Consider the following 22,213-nt stretch of genomic DNA (forward strand, 5'->3'; position numbering starts at 1 on the left):
TGTCACTTGGCTGCCCTAGAGTTGATCAGCGGCTGGAGGTTGAAGTGCGAGCAATTCCCTACGGGCGCCCAATCAGCACTTCCCCCTCACCACTGAAGCAACCAAGTGAGGGTGAGACTTTCCTTTACTAGCTGATTTCTGTGAAGGAAGTGGAATCCTCGGGGACCTCAACTTTTTTGCAGTGGTTCTGATGTATCCAGGAGGGTCTCTCCGCTATTTTGCAGGCAGTTGGAGTGGTCAGAAGCACTTGGTATGGACCGTCCCACCGTCCAATTTTTCCTTTATTGTTAGTTAAGAAAAGTTAAGTGAGGGTTGTGGTGAACCACTAGAGGGCTCCACTCACACCCAGTGTTGAGGAAGTGTGTTCCTGTGTTTTGTGGTGCGATATGTGCAGTTGATGTTGGAGACGAATAAAGAAGGAGTGAGAACTGAGAGCTCTGTGTCGTCGATGCTTACCTCCACAGGGTGAAAAAAGAAAAGAAAAAGGATGAAGAAGGCAGGGGAGAAAGAAAAAAATGGAGAGGTGGTAGGAGAGAAAGGGAGAAGAGATGAAAATAAAGGGATATAAAGGAGGAAAGAGACAGAGGAGAGAAAACCCCAACAATCCCCTCTGAGCATGCACTAGGCGACTGTAGTTAGGAAAAACTTCCTTTTAAAAGGAAGAAACCTATTGCAGAACCAGGCTCAGTGAGGGTCATCTGCCATGACTAGTTGGGGGGTAGGGGGGGAAAAAGAAAAGAAAAGAAAAAGGATGAAGAGGAGAGGGGAGAAAGAAAAAACAGGGAGTGATGGAGAGTTGGTAGAGGAGAAAGGGAGAGAAGGGAGGTAGAAAAGAGGTGGATGAAGAGGAGGCTATGCCTTCATGTAATCAAGTGAGGAAGCAGACGGGCCCCTCCTCCTCCTGAAAAAGCGGAAGTGTTTTTCCTTCTTTTTCAGGCACTGTTCCTGGAGCTCTTTTTTCTGCAGGATGGGGGTTTTCAGTTCTTCTATTGTCACTGCATTTTCCTCCTCAAGTTTCTTGCATTTTTCCTCTTGTTCTTGTAATTTTGCTTGTTCTTCTTCACTCTTTTCTTTCAGATCTTTAGATTTTGCCTCCTGTATTAGCGTAAATATCTGTATTCCGGTGTTATACTTTGTCGATTTCTGCTCTGGATTTCCTCAAGCGTAAATTGCAGGTCATTACGTGCTTTCTCCAGTTCTTGCTCTTGCACCTGCATTTCATTGTCTTTGGACATTAAGTTGTTATTAAGTTCTGTTTTTCCTGAGCATTTCATTTTTTTTGCATTTTAAGTTCTTATTAAGTGTCTCGAGCTCTGTGTTCTTTTTCAGCATTTCATTGTTTCTGCATTTTAAGTTGTTATTAAGTTTCTCGAGCTCTGTGTTTTTCCTGAGCATTTCCTTGTTTCTGCATTTTAAGTTCTTATTAAGTGTCTCGAGCTCTGTGTTCTTTTTCAGCATTTCATTGTTTCTGCATTTTAAGTTGTAATTAAGTTTCTCGAGCTCTGTGTTTTTCCTGGGCATTTCATTGTTTTTGTATTTTAGGTTCTGATTAAGTTTCTTAAGCTCAGTGTTTTTCCTAAGCATTTCGTTGTTTTTGCACTTTAAATTCTTATTAATTTCCTCGAGTTCTGTGTTTTCCTTGAGCATTTTCTTGTTTTTGTATTTTAAGTTGTTATGAAGTTCCTCGAGTTCTGTGTTTTCCTTGAGCATTTTCTTGTTTTTGTATGTTAAATTGTTATGAAGTTCCTTGAGCTCTGTGTTTTCCTTGAGCATTTTCTTGTTTTTGTATTTTAAGTTCTTATTAATTTCCTCGAGTTCTGTGTTTTCCTTGAGCATTTTCTTGTTTTTGTATGTTAAATTGTTATGAAGTTCCTTGAGCTCTGTGTTTTCCTTGAGCATTTTCTTGTTTTTGTATTTTAAGTTCTTATTAATTTCCTCAAGCTCTGTGTTTTCCTTGAGCATTTTCTTGTTTTTGTATTTTAAGTTGTTATGAAGTTCCTCGAGCACTGTGCTCTTTCTCAGCATTTCATTGTTTTTGTATTTTAAGTTCTTATTAATTTCCTCGAGTTCTGTGTTTTTCCTGAGCATTTTCTTGTTTTTGTATTTTAAGATGTTATTAAGTTCCTCGAGCACTGTGCTCTTTTTTAGGATTTCACTGTATTTGTAGTTTAAGTTCTTATTCTGTCCCTCGAGCACTGTGTTCTTTCTCAGGATTTCATCATTTTTGTATTTTAAGTTGTTATTAAGTTCCTCAAGCCCTGTGTTCTTTCTTAGCATTGCATTGAAAATGTACTGCATGCCTGAGCATTGTTTTATCAGTTTTTCCCTTTCTCCTTCTAGTTCCATGATTTTCTCCTTCATTTCATTATAACATGCGTGTAGTTGTAGATTTTTCCTTTCTAAGTCTTGGAGAATAAGTTGTGTCTTTTTGTGCATTTTTTCCTGTTGCTGTTTCTCCTGAAGAAACTCTTTGTTTTTCTCCAGGGCTTCATCAAGTTTTACTTGAAGCTGCAGATTCTTGTTCTCAGTGTCTTTGAGATTCCCATAGAGCTCCTGATTAATAGCTTCTGTTTGTTGAAGTTGGTAGGACATTTTTCTTAACTGGTCGCAGTTCTGGTTGTTTGTTGTCATCAGGCTTACAATATGCTGCGGATCTTCAATAAAGATTATTTCCCAGCCCTTATTTACAATATCTACATTCGGCAGGTTTTGTGTATTTTTATTTTCTTCGTCTTGCTGGTTTATGAGACTTTCATTGTGAAACATTTCTGCATTTCTGTGCAGTGCTTCATTAAGCTTTACTTGCAAGACTTTATTTTGTTTCTTCATGTTCTGAAGTTTACATTCCATTTTTTTCTCCTTTCGTCCCTGTTGTTTCTTCTCTTGAAGCAACTCTTCATTTTTTTCCTGGGCTTCATCAAGTTTTACTTCCATCTCTTGGTTCTTTTTCTCAGTGTCTTGGAGATTCCCATAGAGCTCCTGATTAATATCTTCTTTTTCTTCAAGCAGGTGGGACATTTGTCTTAATTCAGCACAGTTGTGTTTGTTTTTTGTCATCAGGTTTAAAATCTGCTCCTGTGCTTGATTAAACATTATTTTCCAGCCCTCATTTATATTATCCACATTGGGCTGCCTTCGATTATTTTCATTTTCTTTTTCTCGTTGGTTCTTGACAAATTCATTATGCCTTTCTTCCAACTGGTTATTTAGGGCCTCCATGTGTTTGCACTTCTCTACAAGCTGAATTTTCTCTGCTTGGGTTTGTTTAATCATGTTGTCTAGATTTTGGTTTTCCTGCCTACTTTCATCTAATGCCCTTTGGATGGATGGACCCTCGAGCAGAGGGCCAGTGTAAGCTTGTTGTTTTTTGCGGTGTTTTCTCTGAGACATGTTGGAATCTTAATAAAACAACTGTGTAAATGATCCAACTGTTTCAAAATGTTTCTCAGGTTTATGTTTGAATGCTGCGAACACGAGTGCTGCGAATAAACTGACTAAAAGTTTGCAATTCTCACCCCTATTTATGCCTTCTGAATGGATCAGATGCCTTTGATCTGCATGCACGATATATGATGTCATAGGAATTAGGTTGTCACCAGTGTTGGGGAGTTACCGTTACCGTTTAAAAATGTGGCATTTAGAATACAGTTACTTTGTTGAAATAAATGGATTACACGGCGGTATTTTCCTGTTTCATATTGTGGCGGGTCAGGACTGTTTGGGTTTTGTTTGACTGCTACGTTCTGTTGTTCCAGGCGGCAGCGTTACGGTTGCCATGGTTACAGGGTGACGTGTGCTCTCTCTGTGACTGTGTGTTTCCTGGGTGAGAGAGTGCCTTTTTGTTGTTGTTGTTGTTGTGCTAAGCTAAATGCTACAGAATGCTACAGGCATCACCCTAAAGAATGTAGCCTCATGGGCAGTGTAGTCCGTGCTGCAGGGAGAATGGACTGCCATACCCCTTATGTGTCTGTGAGCGGGAGGAGGGAGAAAAAGGAGAGTGGAAAACTATGGGTTGTCATCGAGCAGAAACGGGAGCTGGAAGCATGTAAATATAATAATAACCACTGCAGCCAAGAAGAGTGCCTGACAGCCCAGTTGTAAGTAAGCTATTAAGACTAGTGATGTGTCAGTCACGAACAAAATGGCTCTTAGAACCGGATCTTTGAAGTGAACAACACCAACAGTGGGTTTTTTTTCCCTTTCTCTCTCTCTCGCAATTTTTTTTCGCTTCACTTGGCACACGAGCCTTGTGCTTTACGCTGGGCAGAGGGGGGAGGGGCGGTAGTTACACTCGCAGTAGCACAGGAACAGAGCAGGAGGAAGAAAGAGAGAAAGAGAGCCAGGGACAACAACATCATATTAGAAAGGTATAGTAATGTGTGGTAATAACAGGTAAATGAATTTTTTTTTTATTATTTGAATATATATGAGTGCTTGTGTATAAATACACAAACAATACAAACATGCTTTCAATTGTGTAATTTAAGTGATCTAGGTAGCTCTGTTTTGGAAGTTCAGTTCATGCTAGAAATGTGTTTTGGAGTTTGTACGTGCTTTGTCTCTAGGGGCCACCGTATATATTTATATATAAACATTTATAAATAAAACCACCGTGTTTTTTTTTTTTACATTAGTAATTCCTTTTGTTCATAATTTTATATTGTTGTTAATAGTAAATTAATTAAAGCAACAAAACAACCTGAAGAGCCGGTTGGGGGCTGAAAGAGCCGGTTCTCTAAAAAGAGCCGGAAATCCCATCACTAATTAAGACTCGACTGTACACCATGTTCATGTTTTCCTCCGAAACAATAAGTTCCGTTGGAGCAGCCTTTCAACGCCTCTCTCTGTCTCTCGCTAGCAAAGTTGACCCAGACAACAAAGTAAAGCTAGTTTTCAGCTACGAGCCCGACACGAACCCGACGTATTAGCCAGAGGTCCCTTTACTACGGTTCGGAGCCGCGGACCTTCAGTAATAGTAATAAATCATATTCATGCAGTTGTAAACAGCATGATAATATATTAAGTAATCCAAAGTATTCAGAATACGCTACTCTCATTGAGTAACGTAACGGAATACGTTACAAAATACATTTTGGGGCATGTATTCTGTAATCTTTAGTGGAATACATTTTAAAAGTAACCTTCCCAACACTGGTTGAGAACACACTCTTTACATAGCTTTGGTTCCTCCTTTCAAGGACTTGAAGTGCCTTCCCAAAGAGTGACAGAGAGAACGGATAAATGTTTACAGAGTGTTTTGTTAACATGAATGTTCAAGATGTTCAATAAACATATTAAGTGCGTAAATTTTCCCTTTTTTCTCGATTCTGTTTGCTCATGCAAAATGAAATGCGATTAATATAGAATAAAAATGAATGATATCTAATTGTGATTAATCAAAATTAATCCACAGTAACCCTGTGAAGAATCTGATTAAAATTTTTAATTGTTTGACAGCACTAGTATATATAATATATTAGTATATACTTACCTGTTAGTATATAGGTTTTTTATAAAGTTGTACTTCACAGGAGATAACCTATGCTAAAAGACTGAAGAAATCTATTCAAATTCTCTTTGAATTTAAGCATACATTCTTTGTGTTTATTCTGCATTTACTTCATTATATTGCATACATTTCAGTTACATGCTTAAATATAAAGTTGAAAAAATGTAATTGCAACCGGGCTACTGAACAAGTAATTGCGATTAATCACGATTAATTACAGAACATTGTGCAATTAATTAGTTAATTTTTTAATCTATTGACAGTACTAATATGCAAGGGCATAATTCGGTCAGATTTGAAATTTTCCACCCAAGACATGTCTCTCTGTTTCACTAACTCATCCTAGCTAATATAATCCGCCTGAAGTATCAGTTACGTTAGCAATCTAACTTCAGTTAATGACATTTTTGATGTGTCTAATAATGACCATGGTGACAGTCATACATCTACAATATGTGTCAATGTATTGCATGTTCAGCAATATATGTACAGATGGGGTGTACCACTGGGAGAGGGGTGCGATGGAACAGTCTAACTGATAATAGCTTTTATTTCCCGGTTAACTAGAAAGCCACAACTTTTCAACTATAAATCACACTGTCATACACATACACTGTCAGATTTCATCAGTATTTTAACATTGATCCAACATTTATATAGCACTGAGATTTCAATCTTGACTATAATGATAATGTGGATGAAAACTCTGCATCAGTTTAATGTCATCTTACTATCTGGGGCATTTTATCTACCTCACATCTATACCAATTTAGAATCACCAGATCTCCCCTGTGCTTTGAACCTCACTGTGTATTTAGTGCAACAGAGAGCTTGGATAACTTCCAGCTCTATTGCAAATTGCAAAATCATGCCACCTTTCCTAAGCAGTGGTTCCACTGCACATTCAGACTGACAGTTTCCACCGTGTCCACCTTGCTTTACCCGTCCAAATGGATGAACTCATAACCACTGCTACATTATCAAGTGGAGTTATACCGTACACATTTAGTACGGTACCGTACTAAAGATATCACTAAAAGACCTTTAATCTCTTCACTGTTTACCCTTCCAGATCTCTCTTTAACTTGGAAAGTCATATATTGTATTTCTGACAATAAATTGTACTGTTAAAAAATTCAACTGTGAACATGTGAGCCATTATATAGATATAAGTGTGCAGATGTCTATACATGCATCTTTTACAGTGAAAGAGTGAGCCTGTGGTTTCTGTTTGAATATTTCACCCATGACCAGTGTGTTTGCTTAAACTCCAGTTTAAACACCATCACACCCTACCAGTGAAAAAGCAAACATTACCAACTTGTAAACACAGTTAAGTCATTTAATTTGTGGGTGATATAAAGTCGACATAAAAAAAAAATAATTAAAAAACAACAACAACAAAAAAACAAACAAACATGCTGATCAAAATATTCCATTAATGTTTTTATCACAGTTTTGTTTTCATAAGCCTACACATTACATTTTATTCACTGCTTACACAAAGTGCAAATTAGACAGCCTTTCTACTGCCTCTAGTGCCAAGTTTAAAGTCCTTGATTAGGATATTAAATTAGGATTAATGACCGATTGATCCTAATCTTCCAAATCATGTCAAGCAGAGCTCTTGGACGTCGCTGAAACTTCACGATCATGGCTACGGACAGTGTGAGATTATAGCTGAGGACTGGATTATCACTGCTAATCCAATTACACATGGTGTGCTGTAATCGGCTGTGAAACTACTGTAAGTAAAGATGACCATTTGGAGACTGAATTAAAAATTTTGAACATGCACTCGTACCAAATAAATAAATAGGAAAGCTGTGGCTGTACCTAGAAATTATTTCCAAGTTTAAACACCTACTGGCATAATAATTGATGTGTGGTCTCTGTCGATACTTGACTATCTCTAGTGACATCGGACCATTTAATGGTCAAGCAACCGGAAATAGAAAAACTCACAACCGATGACGATTTGACTCCACCTCATGATACCATTTAGCAACAGATGAGCAGCGCTTCATGTTCATTTTGTCGGGCCAGAGTGAAGCACACCCGCTGCCGTGGTTTCCTGAGGGAATACTTCACTGTGTAAATGTTTGTCGGGGTTGCGGTCCGTCCTTTCGTCCCTTGCACCGTAGCTGGCTGAAACCGTTAACGGCTTCCTCATCCAGAAACACCCCGCGTGAGTCAGTGCTGCTGCTAGTTTCTGCGGCGGTTACGCTATGGATGTGCTGTGGATGATACCGCTGCTGCTGCTCATGATTATTCCGCTCCTGATGTGCACCAGCAGCACGTTCGTTTTTTATTTCAAAAAGTTCTTTTACGTGGCCTGGATGATGGTCTTGGCCCTCATCGGTATACCTCTGTGCATACTAAAGAGCGGAGGCAGAGACATTGAAAACATGAGGTGAGTTTTGCAGAAATGTCGCTCGCGGCGCCGTCTGACAGCTAGCCCTCGCTAGCTCGTTAGCTGGCTAGCAACCGTGGTTGTTTATATTGAAGCATTTGGGTTTTTAATCTCAGCAGAAACAATAATGGCCTCATTGTTGCGAGGAGTTAAGTTGGCGTTACAGCAATGTGGTGCAGGAGGTGTTTCCTGCCAAACTGTGTGAAATTTGAAAGAAAGAAATAAGCAGAAAATGAAGAAATCCCTAATGCATTTTTCTTTATCATTCATATGCTACTATTAGCTCGCTTGACACATTGGCAGTAGCGGCGTGTGGACATTAGCTAAAAATTAGGGTGCTAATGTGACGTCGCGTTCATGCTGGGTTAATGTTTGGTAAATCTTAACGCAAGAAAAGCAATAATATCTTTAGATGACGGATATTTTCAATGTATTTTCTGCAGGCACTTTCTTAGAATCCCAACCCATACAAGTGTCCACTAACTTGTGCCCTCTGAACGTATAACCTAGCACTGTATCCGCTCAATTTGTCCTGTCTTTTTAAATCTGTCTGTCTGTGTGTGTGTGTGTGTGTGTGTGTGTGTGTGTGTGTATGTGTGTTTAAAGGAGTGACTCGTTTATTGAATCCATAGTTACTAGTAGTACTGATTTAACTTTATATCTCTGTCTTATCTGCCTCAGTTTACATCTGTGTTGGGGGCAGAATGTTAAACATTTTACAAAGGCGTTATGTTACACCTGACACCAAAATCAGTCACCAAAACTGATCCTTACTGTAGGAATGTAACACATCTTCAGTGTTGGTGTTCACGTTGTAGGGGGTGTTGTTGTGTGGTTGGTTAAATCTAGTCAGTGGTGATGGCTTGCTGCACACAAATTACTGCATTTCAGTAATTACCCTGAAGAGACGGATGCCAGATGGCACTTTCCCCTGATTGGAGCTGGGTTACTGAATAGTTATGAGACCCATCCTCAATGCAACCTCACTTGGCCCTGAACTGCTGACAGCAGCAATGTCGGTTACAACAGCAGACCTTACTGCCTCAGTGCTCCAGGAATAACAGTGTCACAGTCATGTTAGCTGTGCCAGTGGTGTCATGTTGCACCAGTGTACCGTTCTATCAGTGCAGAGGTTATCTGGACCGGTTATCTCTGACAAAGTGACCGAACTGAGGTCAGACCTTAGATGAATGAATAGACTTTTTGGATGGATATTTTACACGGCAGACAGGACTGGAAGAGAGAGCACTGTAATTCAGCGGGTTCTGTCACCTAAATTTACTGTTACACCAAAGCCTGAAGACTTGCTTTCCAGTCACTTTACCTCTGAATTAAACCTGTAGGCCACAGCAGGTATTCATGAGTTCGCTCAGTCAATAACATCTGTAAAGCATCAAGTTACAGCTTGTGTTGTGCTTTCATTTTTTGAAACGCATCCATTAATTTACGTTTAATTGAAACTGTTTTATCCGTCACTTATGTGAATGGCTACTTCTGGGTATGGGTTAGTTATTAGGTAGGATCTCATGACAACAGATAAAGGACAGGGGTTTGGTTTTCTCACTCACAATTGCATGAGCTCATGTTCTGTGCTGTGTAATGGTGTCGAACATCAGTGGGAGATCAGTGGCCCTGTCTTTTTGGTAAAGGAGTAATATTGCCACTCAACATACTGTATTAAAAAAAAACAGTTTTTTTGCCATAGTATTTCTGATGGAAGTAATTGTTAGCTCTGTCACCCTGAGACTGTGATTAGATGCCTGTCCTTTGTACAACCTACTGACCTTAAACTTATGAGTAAACTCAACAAGATTGGCAGTTTTACATTTTGGCAAAACAGGTCAGGCTGACCTTTGGAGTGGCCACATTGCATGTGATTTATCCTCTTGTTCAAATTTGATTGCACTCTCAGGGTTGCAGATAATGAAGTGAACCAAAGTAAATGCTTAGTGGACTGATCATAAAATATAATTCAACAGCGGTCACTCATTACCCTTGAACATAGAGTTGCTGCAACACTATATCGTTGCATAACCTGTGGCTTTTACTTCAGACCGAATGTGTTATCACTGCACCACTATGTTGTAAGATAACCAAAAGACTACTCTAGTTTAAAGGTTAACAAGATTTTTCCTGTCGATTACCAGTCAAGCACAAGTGGAAACAAAGTCTACTACAGTCATCAGAAGATAGTTCTGAGAAATAGCGTACCACCACTTACTACTTTATATTTTGCTTATATGGAGCCGGACTGTGTTGCATTTTTATTAAGAAGTGGTTGAGTAATGGTTCTGCCTGAAGGTCGCTTAAAACATAAAAAAGGGCACCTGTTATGTCCAGACATTATAACTTATCAAAGAACCAATTTTAAATTGTTCAAATGGTAAAAAAAGATTGTCTAAGAGAGTTTAGGCTGTGTTGAAGAATAAAGCTGGTCATACCAAATATTAACTTTGCAACTTGTTAGAATTGCGCAAACTCAGTTTTTTTTCCTCTTATGTTGTAGTTGCATGTATGCTTGCACATTTCAGTAAATACAGTACTTATGTCCTATATTTCCTACCAAAATATAAAGACATGAAGTGTGGTTCAAGACTTTTTTTTTTTTTTTGCTGTATTTTAGTAAGAAACTAGGTCCAGTGTATATTCGAAAAAAGAATAGTCTGGTAGTTCCCATTATAAATTATTTTATTTAATTTTTAAAGTGTTTTGCTTGTCTGTTAGGTATTACTTGTAGTAGAGTAGAATCACTATAAAATTCTTAAAAGACTATGCATGTGAGGCCTTTGTCAGCAGAAAAGGGTGTGAAATTTATATATTAAAAAGAAATAATACAGTTAAAAGTTCAAAAATTTTTGCCCTTCATATTTTCCAAAGCCCTCTAGCAAACCGAACTGCAGTCTTTGCCGGACCAATTCTAGGCCCTGAGCCTTATGTTTGACACTCCTGCTTTCGAGTTGGCAGTATTCAGTTGGGATGTGCCTAAATCCTTAAAGCTGCTCCTTCATGGCACATTATTAGTATTAGTGGTGTAGTTTTAATGAGTATGTGTGGCATCAGATGCACGTTATGGCTGAAACTTGCTCAAAGATGGTTTTAAGTAGTTGGGTAGATGTTTTAGTCCATCGACAGATTTTGTGTACAGTCATAAAACTGAGCTTAAATGAAAGCAGAGTTGAAGATGAGTTCGGTTCCTGTAATAGCTGGTTTAGCAAGAAAACTACCCCATGTTACAAGGAGGATAGTTTGTTGTTTTTGTGACAGCAAACAGAGGGAATATGATTCAGGGATGAGCAAGGTCTCTTCTGTAAGTATTATGTATAGTATTATGTATAGCCTCTTCCTGAGGCCAGATTGGTAGTGCCTCTGCTCTTTTTCGGAGAAATTTCCTTCAGAATATTAACAGAAGCCAGTTTTAGTGTGTCACGCAGCTAGTTTGCTATCCAAAATTAGTGGTACAGTTTAGCATGGAGAATGTTATGGGAGTATGATTGTTTAGCTGCAAATGTAAAGTAGCATTTACATGATGTGTGAACTCTGCCTGAGGTCATCATGGTTGTTAAGAATCACACTGAAAGTTTTCCAAGCCAAGCCAGCGGGCACCTTGGATTTGTCTTAACAGAGGTCAGAGCTGTTATCATGTTTGTGTCTACAAAGGTTAAGCTTCACAAGTCCCAATAGATCTCATCTGGTGGATCAGACAGTTTCAGGCTTTTAATAGTTGCAAGGGGGAAAGAAAAGCTTTAAAAAAATAGTTTTGTTAGATCATCAAATCACATTTATAAACAAGCACATACTGACTAACAAACAGCTACAGTAATCACGTCATTATTGAACTTGAGTAATCATGCACAGTGCAGCCCCCAAAAAACCCTTGTTTCTGTTGATTTTTTTTCTTCTTCTTCCCTTTTTTCCTTGTCCATTGCCTCATTGCATCAGCAAACCTCAGGTCATGAATGCCCTGACAGTTTCTAGTAAAATTTCCTTGTAACATTTTTTTCTTTTAACCCTAACTACAAACAGATTATTTTTTTGTGATACTTGGAGAGCGCTCCCATAGAAGCCTATAGTTTTGTAAGTTATTGTAAGGTCAAAAGACGGCTGTTTTTGTTGTTGTCAGCAGACTAGCTCTAATAAACGAACTGTTCACTACCTGCCTATCAGAGTAAGACAGATAGTGACTATCTTGCAACGAGATAAAAAAATTTAATGTTCAGATAAATAAAAATGTGCATTTACTTTGACTAATCAAAGCCTGTATGTTCTTTTATGTAATGTTTGTCGTGAGGCAGGTGGATGAACATTTCTTTCTCAATGGTTACTGGAGCGTTATACTTGGTGAATGTAATTATTTCCCCAACCAGGAAAAAAACAATGCTTAAAGAGGTGTTGAACATGATTAATTTAGCCTATGTGTTTAAAGATAGTTGTGATTATATTGCCTGACACATTCCGCTTTTGTTTCTACTAGGGCTGCACGATTAATCGTTAGAAAATCGCGATCTTGATTTATACTTATGTGCAATCTCATTTCCAAATGACAACGATTAAAAAAAAAAAAAAAAAAAAAAAGACGACGACGACTGTACCGCATTTTGATCCGGGATGTAATCTGCATGAAAACAAGCGCTCACTCTTCCTGCTCAACAAATGACAAGGGCGGAGCCTTATACCACGTGATACAGAAGCTGTGCTGTGTGATGCTAAAATTGGCAGGGAAAAAACAACAGAGAGCACGTCAGGGATGACCAGAAAGTGACAGGAGAAAATCCGTCCCGGTCAACCACCCAAACATCAATAACGGGAACCTTATACAGCGCTTCCCCATACCCGTCGAACTTCCGCAGGCACAAAGAAATTACGGAGGCTATTACTTATCACCTGACCAAAAATATGGCCCCAATGAACATTGTGCAAAACGAGGGATTTAGGAAAATGATCAACATCCTAGACAAACGCTACACAGTACCGTCCCGCAACTATTGTTCTATTGTTGCACTACCTGCTCTATACACGCAGTGTCGAGCAACGGTGGAGACGGAATTTCAAGCAGTACAACACTTTGCGGCAACCACAAAACGTGAGACATTTGTTGTTTTTATGTTTATTTATTGTTTTTATGTTCAGTCTCAACTGTTACGAAGTTGATGTGCAGTTAATAAGTGCAATAAATATTTATATTGGAAAAGAGAATCGTGATCTCAATTCTAAGCCAAAAAATTGTGATTCTCATTTTATGCAAAATCATGCAGCCCTAGTTTCTACCTTTCACAGTGCTTTCGTTAGTAATATGCAATACACTGGCATCATAAGTAACCAGTACATACTCACTGTATTTAACCATTCCCTCTCTCAGGATCATCCGTTTCATGGTTCGACACGTCAAGTATTTGCTGGGTCTTCGATTTGAAGTGAGCGGTTGGGAGCATCTGCAGACCGAGGGTCCCTATGTCGTCATCTCGAACCACCAGAGCTCCCTGGATGTTTTGGGTAAGTCTTTTAGTGCTTCTCTGAAGACAGACATTTTTTATATTGATTTAAATGCTTTCAAATACAGTCATACAATCAATTTCTTTTGGCATTTTAGCAAAAAATATAATTGGTGAAGCAGATAGAAAGGACATGTGGATAAAGAGAAGGGTGTGCAGTAAAGGTCCAGCTGGCTGGGAATTGCTAGGATCCTGCTTGGGGCATTTGCACCCATGCAGGATGTCTTTACTGCTCTGTCATCAGGTAGGCCTGTTTGATGACACACTTAAAGGTTATTTGAAACACATTCAACTCTCTACTTATAAATGGTTATAAACATCAGATTGAAACATGCGTTGAAAGTTTAGCAGTGACAGCCTGTCTCGTCTGTTTCTCACTATACACCGACTTTTAATCTGAGAGGAGGAATAAAGCAAGGCAGTCATGCGGACGGCAGATTTGTCTCAGCTGTAGTTTTTGTGCTTTTAAGCCCTACAGACTCAAGAAAACGAACCAAGAGTAGGAAAAAGAGAGAATCCTCACCAGGGAAGAGTTGTTTTACAGTGAGTCCAGTTCATCCTGAGCAACTAGGTACCAGATATGATGCATGCGGTCCTGAACATTTTAGTTGGAGGAGCAGCATTCCTCTGCAGTAGATGCATGAGTCCCAGATGGAAGAATTGTACCGTTAAGCTCCAACCATGGGAATTTTTGAATCCCACCTTAATATACATGTGACAAATCTCTACCTCATGACCTAAAGTAGGAAAGGAAAAGCTGATATCGAGCCTCATCGGCTGATGGCTAATTTAATGTCTGCTCCAATCACACAGGCCGAGAGACCAATCAGGGACCCAATAGGGCTAAAAATGTATTTACCTACTGGCTTTAGGAGGGCGCTTTTGTGTCTTGGTGAAATTTAACACAAAGAGGTATAGGATTACTGTGATTGCGCTGGTCACTAGCAGATTACTCTCGTCACCTGTACATTTTGTAAGATGGAAGATGCCAACTTGTCTGCAAACAGTTGCCAACTAATCACCAAGCAGTTAAGAAAATTTGAATTGTAAACACAAACTGAAAATAGGAAAATGTTGTGCTTTTGGAAATGTGTTCAGTGGCCCAACTTTTACTTTGGAGGCATTTTGCAGCTCCAGTTTATCGCTCTTCAAGTTTTACTACCTGTCTGTGGTTAGTTCCCCGGTATCTACAGACAAGTTGGCATCTTCATGCAAACTGCTGGCAAAACCACAAAATATGCATATTAACTAATACAAGAACGAATCTTGAATATCAGAAGAGTTCATGTCACCTGTATTCTGGTCAGCATGTAGTGATAGCTAAACTCAAGCCTGTGTGAAAGCACAAAAGCAACCAGCTAACTGGTACAGATGTTTGCAGTTGGCTCAGTTCCTGCAGATGTAGTACCAGATGCAACTTGTTTTTGTGTGAAACTTTATCCTTGGTCTCTCCTTTTGAAAGTCATATACTACTATCATTATTCTGTGTCACGATGGTTATACATAACAATTCCTTTTTTTCTGGATCTAAGTAGCTACTATTTCTGAGCCGTACTCCAATTTTAACGCTCGTTCCTTTGTATGCAAACAGGAACTGGGGAATATGTAAATAATAACAGCTACGTTGTGGGTTATGCCATACGAAAACACTTTGTGATCAGACTGCAGGATTGTCTGCGGCAGCAGTGATGGAGCCAGACTGTGATCTGGTCTCATCCTGTCACAGTTTAGTTCTTATCAGCCAGCAAACAGTGGAGCAAGACTTTAGCTGTACCACCATCTACAGCTTTATAGCTCAGTTCATTAAGGGAAAGTCTGCACAGGCTACTCACAACTTACTGGAACCAAATGTTATGGCCTTCCAGGTTTATCTCACTTTACACTCCCACCTACTTAAGCAACGGGCACCTTTTCTGGTTTGTCAGACAGCCAGTAGGCATGTTAAAACTAGGCCAATTGTTAGATTACTGCATTCCAGCTTTGTGTTGGTACACAGTGCTTGTCAGAACAGAACAGTTTTCACAACCTCTGTTGATACAGGATCACGTGCTGTTTGCTTCTCAGCAAGCTGAATAATACAAAGCACAGCCACAGAAAGAACCTGTTACATTGGTATGGGTTTTTAAACATTCTTTACATACTGATCACTTACTGTATCAATAAAATGTTGGCCTCACAGAACCCTGTCTGAGCTACACACTGGTCGGAAACAAAAGCATGTTGTAGAAAGGGTTCGATTCCTCTTTTATTTATTTTCTTCAGCTTGTATCGTTGATAGTTGAGATGTCTTTTAACAGTATCTCATTCTTCCCTGTTCTAAATCTGAGTGTTGAGGGACGATTTCTCTCCATCAGTGTGTGGGGGAGAGGGTTTTTCAGCACCGGTGAGTGATGAGGGTAGGCTCAAGGCCAGGGTAGTGATAGCAGGAGGAGAGCTAGGCATCTAATTAGCACTGACAAAACTCAGCATGCGGTTTGTTTGGCGTCCAAGTTGCCATGCCGACTGCTTCACCCCAGCCATTAGGAGATGCTGATCCTAGAGCAGATGTTATATTAGTGTCTTCACCTTTCTGAGCTGTTTTTTCAGCTTGGTTTAAACGCATCTGCTCACCTGCTGTTTTCAGAGTAACATCTTATAAAGAGATAAGACAAAGAGGCCAAAGCATGGATGTGTTCATCTGGTCACTGATTTTTCTCTGAATGAGCTCCAGTCAAAAGGCAGAAACATGTGATTTCAGTTTGGGTGTTATCCCCTTCTAAGAAAGTGCCACTTCAGACATGTAGCAGTGCTACAAATATCCCATTCTGACCACTTATCAGGGTTCATATCCAGCTCTTCGTGGAGGTGGACTCTCTCTGCTTTGAGAGGGCATATTTTTAAAGTCTCTATGGTATAAGTGCATTGCATTTGGGGTATTATTTAATGACTGAAAGGAAGACAATTTATTATAGTAAAAGTTCTTATTGACTCTCTGTAACTTGTCATATTAGCAGACTTTGAAGCTACAAAGCAGTTGCTAGTAGAAAGTTGTGCGTTTAATTGCAATGTCTTTAACTTTTTATTTTAATTTATTATTTTTATATTTTAATTTTAAAAGTAGTTTTTGTAAAAACTGTCACCACAAGGTGTCACCGTTTCACTAGGTTGTAGTATAGCATTACATTTTTATTTTTTTATGGATGTTTGAAATATGTTTAATTTTGAAAAACTGCCATCTCTGTGTTCTTCTAGCTGCCAAAATAAGTCAGGTGAGTGTGATAGAATCATGAACTCTTTACAAGTATTGAGCTAACATCTGGTATATCTCATTTTGGACATAGCAGATTGGACTTACTGCACCATCTTGTGGTTCAAATTGGTATTACATGGAAGTACAGCCAAGCCTTGTTTGTACTAGAGTTGTCTCTCATACACTGCACAAAGACATCTTGGAAATGGAAATGAGCTGTTGTTTCTTTGCCAAAACCAAAATAACCCCACTATGTACATACAGTAGCTGTGATGGTTCTAAAGGTTTCATGATCCTGAAGGTTAAGTCTCTTGTTTTATCTCTCAGGCTTGATGGAGATCCTACCAGACCGCTGCACCACAATTGCTAAGAAGGAGCTGATCTATGCCGGTACAGTGGGCCTCATTTGCTGGCTGGGCGGGATCGTCTTCATCAACCGCAAGAAGACGAGCGATGCCAAAAGCGTGATGGCTGATGCCGCCAAAACCATGTTGGACGACCAGGTAACCTGCCTCCAGTTAACACAAGAAACATCTTGATCTCAAGGTTCTGTTGTAGTCTTTGTTGGAGAATGTGAGCTGATTAAATCAACCTTGCCTTGACTTTCACAGATTCGTCTGTGGGTATTTCCAGAGGGAACCCGTAACCAAAATGGCGACCTGCTGCCCTTCAAAAAGGGTGCTTTCCATCTGGCAGTGCAGGCACAAGTAGGTTTGTTTATTTGCTTTAAAGATCTTAAATTTTACCTTGTACGTAGAGGGAGGGAGTGTTAGAGCTCTCCTAGCTTTTTGCTTCATCCATACATGTAAACATCCTGTTTATTCTCTTAACCCTGACAGGCTGTGATGATTCTGTTGGTATTTCAGGAAGCTTCTGCCAGTTTAGGGTTCCCAATAGTGAGGGGGCTGATTCCAGACACGTGGGGGAGCTAGCAGACTTATGCGGGGCAAGACTAAATTATGAAATCATAATTTAGTAGAGAGCACAGCTTGCAGCCAGGTCATTTTCATTTTCTATGATATTTTTTCGGCATTGTGTTTGACACAATGCTAGTGCGCTCTCACAAAATGATTGGTGGGACAGCAGCAGACATGACCTCCAGTTCAGAATGGCTGCAGCTCAGCTGTGCAAATTTATGAGCTTTATCTCTGCGTGCATGCAGGTGGGAGGTCTCTGTTCTCCAGTTAATTCATATTTTCATAGCAACACTTGGGGTCAGACAGGTGGGATAAATTACACATACGCAAAAAGAAAAACACTCTCGAATGAGACCTAGCCATGAAGCTACAACGGTGTGTGCATGTGTGAACCCAGATTTTGTAACTTGCAGCTGAAGATCGATATCAGTCGGGTTCAGATGTGCACCAGAGTCTGCAAAAATAAAGCCCTGCTGCTCCTCGTTAGAAAACACATTAATATTTTGGTAAGAGGTTCTTACACTTTAGAGCGCTTGCTAACGCATTTTCCAAACAGTGTTTAGTGGATGTTAACAAAAGCACTTTGTTTGCATTTGAAGTGCTGGAGTAACTCCATTTGAAATGTGTTGAATACAGTCTGTTTCACCTTTCCCTGATGGCTTTTTTCTTCTTCTTTTTTACACACTTGAGACTGTTTCTCTCTCTGCATTTGCTTCTGCTGAGTTAGGCCAGCCTTTTCATTCGTACCCGGCCGGCCAGATTGAGTGGAAACAGGACAGCCCCCAGGGGGAGCCGCGTTTGGCTCAGTCAGCCCTGCAGATGGGCCATTCGGGGCCTTGAGACAGCAACTCGGCCTCTATTAGCAGGAGTGGAGGAGATGGAGAATGCTTGTGTCATGCTGAGTTTGTGTGTGTTTGAAGAAATGTGCTGCTGGTTTAATCGGGCATTTCGGCCTTTTTTTGATTGGTTTGGAAAGCATTTCCTTTTAGGGCTTCTTTTCTGTCTCTTTTCTTATTTTTGCCTTTGTTTTTTTTTTCTTCCAGGTACCCATCATACCTGTTGTTTTCTCCTCCTACAGCAACTTCTACCTACGGAAAGAAAAGCAGTTCAAATCAGGTAACTGTCCTCAACTTTTTAATTTGTGTTGGGTCAAATGACAATAACATGAAAACAACAGCTTGATGTTCCCCGAGACTCCTGACTCTAAAGTTTTTGGGGTTTTTTTTTGCCCCTGCAGGAATCATCAGATTGAAGATCCTTCCAAAGATTGAGACAAAGGGGATGACTTCAGACGATGTGTCATCCCTGTCTGACAAATCCTTTGACCTGATGCGCGCTGCCTTCCTGGACATCTCTGACTCCATAACCCGGAGCAACGGGCCCGTAAGGCACTGAACATTGATCTTCCACCCGCCCCCTGTTTTTTCAGCCCCATGTCTGAGATCCACCCCTCCCTGAGACCCCCCCACTCTCCGCCCCAGGTTGTCCCACCGCCTGGCCAGGAAACAATGTGACACAAGTCTTTTTGTGACGAAAGCTCTTCATGTCTAGTTGACGCCTGGTCCGGTCCACCTCTGGCCTGAGCACACAGCACAGTCAGTCCTGACCCTCACTGTCCCAGCAGCAGCAGCAGCTGCTCTGCACTTTGTGAGTGGAGTGACGGACGGCGAGCCGAACGGTCTGGGTGTGTGTTGTTCATGCATGCCTTTTGGATGGCTCTGTCCACCTTTCATCCTTGCTTTGGAAATCTCAGCTTTCTTATTGTCTTACTTTATCACTGTTTTCTACTTTTATTTGGCCTTTTATCTTCACCTGCTTTTGTTCGTTTTGCCTTCTGTTCAGCAGATAAACTTTGCGGGGGGGGGGGGAGGGGGGGGTTTCTGATCATAAATGTCAGTAGATATTTATGTTTTCCTCTCATGCTGCCTTGGTTTTAGTTCTCTTCGGATGCTTAAACAGACATACACAAAATCAAAGTACCCCATCTCCTTTCTTCGCTTTTAGTTCTTTTTTGTTTCTCCCCTATATGCATTCCAGTCTTTTGCCCAAAGACAAAAATGAGTGCGGGTCTCCACAAAGTGTGGAGCGTGTGGAAGGAAAGGACACCCACGACTTTCTATAGCTCTGTCGCTCTAGATTGAACTCTGTATCCACATTGGCTCATCAACCCAATGACCAATAGCTCCATGACACGCTTCATGATGTCAGAAGGCAAGGAATGCAAGATACCGTGTATAACAACAGCACCCATCTGTACTGGATTTATGGACTTAAGTGAACTGATCAGTTCTCAGTGTCGTATGTTGGTGTATCCCTGTACATTCTTCCAGTTTGTCTCTCTCTCCAAAAATGAATTGAAGCAACCGGTCTGCAGCATTGAGCAGCAAGTGTCCTCCAGCAGTGCTCTAAACTCAAACTCTAATTTCACACTCTTGCTTTGTTGTTGTTGTTTTGTTTTTTCAGGATCACCTTTATGCTCCCACTCATATACAAAGTGTCAAAAGAAGTGAATTCTTTAAGTGCAATGTCCAACTGTTTCAACGTTACTACTGTTCCAAAGTGCGAGCTACCTGCTGTGCCATGACAAAGATGTTTTGGGAGGTTTCCAATGTGCATGGGGTGGTTTATTTTTGTTTGTTTGGTTGGTTTTTTTTGTTTTGTTTTATTACTATCTCCTTATGGTCTACTTAACCGGTGACCCACTGAAATTATTTAAGGCAGTTCTTGCCATAAACAAGAGGAGGAAACCTATGAGATGATTTAGATCTCTAGTATTGTTGATTTATTAGGATTAAATCAAGGAATCCCAAAGTACTAACAAACTCAAGGATCTAATGACTGAAGATGTGTTATGTTGATTGGGTTTGATGGGAAGCCCTGTTTTTTGTTTTTGTTTTTTTTGTTTGTTTTTTTTTACCCTATGAGAATAAGTTATTATATTTAGTTATGATGTTCTGATTATTTAACCTCACTGGAAACTATTAGATTATTTAAACAGGAAAAAGTGGCCTGAATTTTAATTGTTGGCATCGTTGGGTGAGTTTTGCTCAAAATGGATTTGTTGTATGATTTGTACTGAAAATGTCTTCGGACCACTGACTGAACCACTTTCGTTTACACTTTCGTTTAGTTTCACTTCGCTCAGAGTACAGCCACAAAAATCATTAATTCTGCCCATCAAACACAATCTGAGAATGTACCACAGCATTCAGGACAGTTGTTTGTTACTAATTACAATTTTTGAAAAAAATGACTTTTGCTTTCTTTAATAAAAGTGTGACGTTGCCTTGCATGTACTTGGCATCAAATGTAGGTGATTTATTGGGCTGAGCACAAGGCATTAGGCTTAGTCTAACCTTGTTGTGCGCACTGACCTCCTGAGGAGCTCATGTGAATGGATTTATGGATACTTTGGTAGTATGCCCTGCTACGTGCGTTGCTGTTCGTAGTTGAGTGCACTTACTTTTAGTGAGCCCTCCTTTGGTGACATGTGAGAGTCGGATTTCAGACAAGTTCCAAAGCCAGTTTGGATCATTAGCCCTTACTATTAATCACTACGAATAACTCACCAACCTGTTCTCTATTATTATTATTATTATTATTATTATTCCTATTATTTTATGATTATTATAATTTTTTTTTATTCTTTTTGTTTTGTTTTGTTTTTGGGGGGGTGGGGGCTGTCTAAGACCAGTTTTTACCTTTGCAGCAGGTGTTTTGAATGTTCAAAAAGCACTCTACCAAATCGGTTTCTTTCCAAAAACGATCTATACCATATACATTTATTTAATGGAGCGTGCTATCCATTTATTCCCTGTTCATTGTGTGTGTTGGGGGTGTTTTGTACAACAGATTGTGATTTGTTAGCTTTGGCTAACAGGCTCTGCAACAGTCCTGCCTGTTTAATTTCTTCCCTTTTTTTAAATCTTTTCTTTTTTTCCCCCCATAGGGCCGTTGTTTACAAACTAATATGTAAGATATTGGAAAATATTCAAAGTATTCTTAAAGCACTTTTCATGCTGAGTTCTCGTGGGCGAAAAAAAAAAGAAGTTTGTTCTCACCAAAGCTATTAAAGTGTAATTTAGATGGATATGAGAAACAGAGCTGACATCCTGCAGAGCCGTGTGTGTGTGCGTGCGCGTGTGGCCCTTTATTGTATGTGTGTACATATGCACACATGGTATAGATGCCCATTACAAGTATCTGGTTAATATTTAATGTAGTGTTCTTGATTTCACATATTCTGGGTAAATGTGAATGCCTTGCATAACATTAAGCAAATAAATTCTTTTTGTTTTTTCTTAATTGGTCGTGTACTGAAATGCCTGTCTTGCCCTCCTCTGGGACTCATTTTAAAATCAACAGTGGAAAAGGTACTTACTGTATGAGACTCGGCAGTAATGGCTTTAATCTGAGGCACGACAGAACTTAGTTTGTTCCAGCTGTTTCTAGAAGTTCTCAAAGTTCACCGCACACCATCAGACCAGATCCATACATAAGCTTCGTACAGTTGCAGCAAACTACGCTCCGCCTTAAAGCTGGGGAATAACGACCTGGAGGTACTTTGTTTCTATTTTCACTTTCTGCTCCTTCATATTAATATTCCACATTAACTCTGCGCTATTTGACTGCATGTTTGCAGACATGCTGCACTGT

The 22,213-nt window shown here is 39.8% G+C and overlaps 2 protein-coding genes across 2 annotated transcripts; one reads left to right on the forward strand and one right to left on the reverse strand.

Moving 5' to 3' along the window:
• Positions 1 to 5: 5 nt before the first annotated feature.
• On the reverse strand, positions 6 to 3,657 carry LOC118454642 (uncharacterized). The gene has a single exon (XM_087843850.1). It carries the CDS (start codon positions 3,388 to 3,390, stop codon positions 1,246 to 1,248), a length of 2,145 nt encoding a protein of 714 aa, XP_087699976.1. The 5' UTR covers positions 3,391 to 3,657; the 3' UTR covers positions 6 to 1,245.
• A 3,829-nt stretch (positions 3,658 to 7,486) lies between these two features.
• agpat2 (1-acylglycerol-3-phosphate O-acyltransferase 2 (lysophosphatidic acid acyltransferase, beta)) lies at positions 7,487 to 19,418 on the forward strand. The gene is made up of 6 exons (XM_006796837.3): positions 7,487 to 7,922; positions 13,279 to 13,412; positions 16,968 to 17,143; positions 17,252 to 17,347; positions 18,601 to 18,673; positions 18,795 to 19,418. The coding sequence occupies exons 1-6, from the start codon at positions 7,738 to 7,740 to the stop codon at positions 18,950 to 18,952; spliced, it is 822 nt and encodes a 273-aa protein (XP_006796900.1). The 5' UTR covers positions 7,487 to 7,737; the 3' UTR covers positions 18,953 to 19,418.
• Positions 19,419 to 22,213: the final 2,795 nt, after the last annotated feature.

The sequence above is a fragment of the Neolamprologus brichardi genome, chromosome 7 (genome assembly GCF_056152115.1).
Source record: "Neolamprologus brichardi isolate AB-2024 chromosome 7, ASM5615211v1, whole genome shotgun sequence".
Taxonomy (NCBI): Eukaryota; Metazoa; Chordata; class Actinopteri; order Cichliformes; family Cichlidae; genus Neolamprologus; species Neolamprologus brichardi.

Excerpts from the sequence above, each read along its gene's own strand:
- agpat2 (XM_006796837.3), top strand. The coding sequence starts at position 7,738 with ATGGATGTGCTGTGGATGATACCGCTGCTGCTGCTCATGATTATTCCG. Across the intron at positions 7,923-13,278 it reads AGAGACATTGAAAACATGAG|GATCATCCGTTTCATGGTTC; the intron begins GTGAGTTTTGCA and ends TCCCTCTCTCAG. Across the intron at positions 13,413-16,967 it reads GAGCTCCCTGGATGTTTTGG|GCTTGATGGAGATCCTACCA; the intron begins GTAAGTCTTTTA and ends TTTATCTCTCAG.
- LOC118454642 (XM_087843850.1), bottom strand. The coding sequence starts at position 3,390 with ATGTCTCAGAGAAAACACCGCAAAAAACAACAAGCTTACACTGGCCCT.